Source organism: Triticum dicoccoides, chromosome 6A (assembly GCF_002162155.2).
Source record: "Triticum dicoccoides isolate Atlit2015 ecotype Zavitan chromosome 6A, WEW_v2.0, whole genome shotgun sequence".
In the NCBI taxonomy this organism is placed as follows: domain Eukaryota; kingdom Viridiplantae; phylum Streptophyta; class Magnoliopsida; order Poales; family Poaceae; genus Triticum; species Triticum dicoccoides.
In genome coordinates, this window is record NC_041390.1 from 556925125 (window position 1) to 556930800 (window position 5676).

The 5676-nt window shown below is 41.4% G+C and overlaps 1 protein-coding gene across 1 annotated transcript in view; it reads left to right on the forward strand.

The window, feature by feature from the left end:
- The first annotated feature begins 2830 nt into the window (after positions 1–2830).
- LOC119317888 (nuclear-pore anchor-like) overlaps positions 2831–5676 on the forward strand; it is a 22148-nt gene continuing 19302 nt past the window's right edge. The window contains exons 1-6 of the mRNA XM_037592387.1: positions 2831–3295; positions 3384–3530; positions 4895–4993; positions 5222–5350; positions 5426–5518; positions 5617–5675. Of these exons, the coding sequence (XP_037448284.1) occupies positions 2990–3295; positions 3384–3530; positions 4895–4993; positions 5222–5350; positions 5426–5518; positions 5617–5675 (833 nt within the window). The 5' untranslated portion in view covers positions 2831–2989. The remainder of the gene's footprint in view (positions 3296–3383; positions 3531–4894; positions 4994–5221; positions 5351–5425; positions 5519–5616; position 5676) is intronic.

Genomic DNA, 5676 nt, shown 5'->3' on the forward strand with positions numbered 1-5676 from the left:
CTCCCGTCCGTGAACAGGAAGAGGGAGGATGAGGATTGGGGAGAAACCCTATGGGCATTGGGCTTTTATACCCCCACCACGCGAAATGACCGAAATGCCCTGGTGGGGGCATGGTATTTACATTTTGTTGCCATTACTATTCATTCCAGCAGTGATTGTCTCAGATCCAACAACCCAGCTTCCTCTAGATGTCGATCGGACGAACGAAAACGCATCAAAGAAAATGATCCAACGGCCGAGAGTCACTGATCTCTGAGGAGGCTTGTAGGAACATCCTTCTCTTATCTCTTGATTGCATGTTCGTTTTTTGTGTGTGAAAACCCTTGTAGGAGGGGCAATGGCTTCTTGCTATTGTCGGCGATCCTGTAATGCGTTTGTATGTCGACGAGGATCGACACAGACATGTCGAAGTTCATGAGTACCTCGGAGTCATCGGAGGTGTCTCTTGTAGTGAAGGTATACCACCGGTTCATGAGGAACTCGGGTAGCCTGACGTAATCCTCGCTGGCTCTGCAAAAGTGGTAGAGCAAGACGTGGTCGCGCATGCACCACTCTGCGTCACTACGAGGCACCATGGGTTGGGCCCATCGATTCGCCTCGCTCACTGTATGGTTTGTCTGGCCTGGTTTTCCCCTGACGCCAAGGCTAAAGGAAAACATGGCTGAAATTTTGATAGATTTAAATCATAATATTTTTTAATAATCGTTCCCAAATTCAAAAAAGTAGAGAAACTAAAACAATATTCATGGATGAAAAGAATTATACATGAATTTTAAGAAATGAACACATTTTTTTAAATATGGTTCTAAAAAATATCCATAAATTCAAAAAATGTTCGTGAATTGGAAAATAAAATTCATGAATTCAAAAAATGTTCATGACTTTTAATAATATCCATGAATTAAAAAATGTATGTGAATTCAAAAAATATTCATGGTTGAATAGCCATGAAAATTAAAAAAAACATTCACAAACAATTTTTTTCATGCATTTGAAAAAATATTAGAAGTTTAGAAAGTATATGAAAATTCTTAAGAAGTGTGTATGCTCCTCTTCTATGGCCGGAAGGAGACACTCCCTCGTGCCATAGATACATATGCACATGCTATAGCTTGTGTAAGTGTTTCTGGCCGCATATGCAATGTGCTCTGGGTAGAGAGGCCGCCCCCATTTCATATTAAGGTATTGCATGTTCGTTTATTTTTTGTGTGAAAACCCTTGTAGGTGGGGCAATGGCTTCTTGCTATTGTCGGCGATCCTATAATGCGTTTGTATGTCGACGAGGATCGACACAGACATGTCGAAGTTCATGAGTACCTCGGAGTCATCGGAGGTGTCTATTGTAGTGAAGGTATACCACCGATTTATGAGGAACTCGGGTAGCCTGACGTAATCCTTGCTGGCTCTGCAAAAGTGGTAGAGCAGGAAGTGGTCGCGCATGCACCACTCTGCGTCACTACGAGGCACCATGGGTTGGGCCCATCGATTCGCCTCGCTCACTGTATGGTTTGTCTGGCCTGGTTTTCCCCTGACACCAAGGCTAAAGGAAAACATGGCTGAAATTTTGATAGATTTAAATCATAATATTTTTTAATAATCGTTCCCAAATTCAAAAAAAGTAGAGAAACTAAAACAATATTCATGGATGAAAAGAATTATACACGAATTTTAAGAAATGAACACATTTTTTTAAAATTATGGTTCTAAAAAATATCCATAAATTCAAAAAATGTTCGTGAATTGGAAAATAAAATTCATGAATTCAAAAAATGTTCATAACTTTTAATAATATCCATGAATTAAAAAAATGTATGTGAATTCAAAAAATATTCATGGTTGAATAGCCATGAAAATTAAAAAAACATTCACAAACAATTTTTTTCATGCATTTGAAAAAATATTAGAAGTTCAGAAAGTATATGAAAATTCTTAAGAAGTGTGTATGCATTCGAAAACTCAACTTTTTAAAAATAATTAAAAAATGCTTCACAAATTTTAAAATAAGAAAATGAATAAGAAAAAAAGGAAAAATAAAATAAAAACATAAAATAACCCTAAAGAAAACATAAAGAAAAAACAAAAAGAAGCTTCAAATGGGCGGGTGGTACACGCGTGGGCGCTATTTGGCAACCCAGACGGAATAGGTTTCCCGGAAAAAGCAGAAAGGCAAGTGATATGAATTGGTCCGCTAGTCACGTAACAAAGTCAATGAGTGTACGCGTGGTAAATCCTATGTGATGCTCCTTTGCGTCAAATTGCACAAGAGGAACCGAGCTGGGTTGGCCCATTTAATGCTTTGTAAATAAGATGGTGATTCCGTTTTTCAGGAACTTCTGAAGGGTTCCAGTCTGGTATGTTTACCGATTTTCCATTTTCTGTTTTTACTGTTTTTTTGGTTTTGGTTTGTTCTGTTTCTGTTCTTTGCTTTTCTTCTTTCCTTTTTTTCTTCCAAAAAGTCACAATTTTTAAAATATGTTTTAAATTAAGAATTCATAAATTTGGAAAATGTTCGAGATTTCAAAACGTGTTCACTTTTCTAAAAATAGTTTTCTATAGTATGCCGGTTTGCTACAATGAATCAGTTCGCTATAATAGACCCGTTTGCTACAGTGCTGGGCTCTGTCTACCAAAAATGGCTCACATTAGTAAACAAGACAAAAAAAAGTAAAAAAAGAGACAAAAAGTTACACGGAGCCCGGCAGCCGCCATCTCGTTTCCAGCCCACGTCGCAAATACAGGCCCGGCGCCTGAGGTCGGTAACCAGGCCGGGCTCCCCAGCACGTCCTCCTCCCGATATACTGCCTCCGCTTCCGCCGTTTGGCGTCTCGTCCGTCTCCATTCTCCAGTTCAACTCGGCTCACCCCCTCCGCTTGCGGCACCGCCACCACCCTTCGCCCCCTCCCCGCGGGGAAACCCTAGAACCTTCTGGAGGCCACCCCGAAATCTCGGCGCGGCTAGGGCTCCCGCTCGCTCCACCCCGCCCGCGGCGATGCCGCTCTTCATGTCCGACGAGGAGCTCCGGCTCCTCGGCGGGGACGTGGCCGCGGTCGCCGAGCGGGCCGACGCCGCCATCCGCGAGCTCCGGAACCAGGTCGACACCATCCGCGCCGAGGCCGACGCGGCGGCCATCGCGGCCGAGCAGACCTGCGCCCTCCTCGAGCAGCGGTTCACCACCCTCTCCGCGGAGGTCGATCGGTACCAGGCCGAGGCGGCCGAGCTCACCGCCGCCTCCGAGGGCCGCGCCGCCGACCTCGCCTCCTCCCAGGCCGAGATACACCAGCTCCGCATCCAAGCAGTACGAACCCTAGATTTTTTGGGCGGCTGATCATTTTGTTTGGTTATTAAGCTTCCTGCACTGACCACTTGTGTTGCTGATGTCGCAGATTGCAAAGGATGGCGAGGTCGAGCGTCTCAAAGTGGAAATCTCGGAGCTGCACAAGTCCAAGTGCCAGTCGCTTGAATTGATCGAGCAGAGGGACGCAGAGATACGGGAGAAGGATGGCGTCATTCAGAGCTACCATGATAAGATGGTGAGCTACCCTAACGCCCTCACACTTCTACTAGTAATATGCAGCAGTCATCAAACTGGTTGTAGAGCGAGTTGAGAGTACATGATCACCTGAACAAATTGTCGCTTGGTGCAATCTGATATGGTGGTGTGCGGGACAATGTAGTTTTTAGCATCATACATTGGTAGTACCGACTACTGGTTACTGGTTGCTGCTTGAGGATTTTGTTATTGAGTTTAACTATAGGTTTGTTTCTGCCTAAATGCTAATTAGTGCAGCTTGTTTCTGTAACTTGTCCTGCTTTAGAACAGATTTTTGCGCACCTCAAGAGAGAGGGAGAGAGAGGATTTGATTTGGTTTGGTTTGCTTAGCACCATATGGTGCAATGTACATGCAAAAATGCGCAAGCAACTGTATATTACGGACGTTCTTGCTGGTTTTCACCAGTAAATTTATTGGAATAACTTCTGACTTACTGGATGAATCATTTTCGTTAGTTGGTTATGACTTTTCGATCAGTTACCCATGGGGCCATCCCTTTGGAAGGCATGCATGTCCAAAAGTCAAATTTGCATTCTGAGCAATATATTTGATCTTAACTTGATTTGCTTGTAGGTATACATCTATATCTGTCTCTACCATACATTATTTCACGTCTTTGTTAAGTTTTTATGACACACCTGATTACTTATGTGTGACATCTTACAAAACTTCTCTTACATCTTAGAGGTTTGTGTTTTCTACATATTATCTCGGTGGAGCTGATACAGTACCTCCATAGACGGCGGCCATTATATGCTATGTAGATTTGACGTTAGCTTGGTAGATATTATGTTGTTTCATGAAGAGCTATTCTTACATTCAAATATATTGTAATTTGTAATAAATCATGACATGTAGATTTGATGTTGTTTCATGAACAGACTTAAAATGTTAGTTTTCCACCGTCTATATAACATAGCTACATCTGCTTTTCTTTTATAGCATTATTGCATGAACTATCTGCCCATTTGAAAAGCTGAATGTTCGATCTCTTGTCAGTTTAACTGAAGTGGAGCTATTTAAGAATTCTGCCATATCGTCAGACCTCTCACTCTTTCTTGAATAACTTATCTGTAGTTTTTCCATCAGACAATCTTGAAAATTTAAAAAATGTGATATGCTATGTAATATCTATTGCGTTTTTTCTTGCTGGCGGTATGGATATATGGGTTATATTATTTTTGCGCCTATCATGAGCGTTATTTTATCTATGCACTCTAGCAAGCTAAGCCTTTTTTAAACTCAATTGAGATTTCATGCTCCTTTGTCGTGGAAAGACCTTTGCTCTTTTGTGTTTTATAGCATAAAATTAAGTGGGCATACCGTTTTTATCGTCTTTTCAGGTAAATCAGGCTGACTCTTCTGCTGGTAAAGAGGCTAGGATACACGAGGTTGAAGCTAAGTTAACTCACTGCCAGGCGACATGTAACCGCATTGAACAGGTATACACATAAAAAGGCTTAGGAATGCTTTGAACTTTCGAAGCAAGTTTTAGTATAATGTTCTACCAAGCCTTATTTCAGTTCTCTATAAATCTCTTGTACACCGCATCGTCTTCATCTGCTCTTTGGTTACTCATTGTTATACTAAGATTCAAGGAAGTTCCTGAGCAATTGTTTTTCATGGACCAATTGGTGTTTCTTATTTATTTTTATTACTTCCCTTATTAGGAGAAGGAGCTTCTTGAAAAGCATAATCTCTGGCTTGATGAGGAACTGAAAGCAAAAGTAAAGAATCTATCTGATCTAAGAAAGGCAAACATGGATGAGGAGTCTCGGATGTCAGCAAAGATTGCAGAGGTTACTTTCTTCTTATTTAATACTTGATGTGACAGATACAGGAAAGAAAACATGAACCTGATTTCTGGTTATCAGCTTGAAAGAGAGATTTCTGAATCTACAAGTTCCTTGAGGCGAAGTAAAGAACGGATTTCTGAGCTTGAGCAAAGAGTATCTTATATGGAAAAGGTATAAGTTCTGATGATTATGCTATATCTTTCATCTAACTTTTGCTATTCCCTAAAAAACCAGCTAACCTTTACTATTTCATCTTTTGTTGACTGTAGGAGCTACTCTCAGCAAAGGATGCTGCAGCTGCTAATGAGCAACGCCTTGGCGCTGAGCTT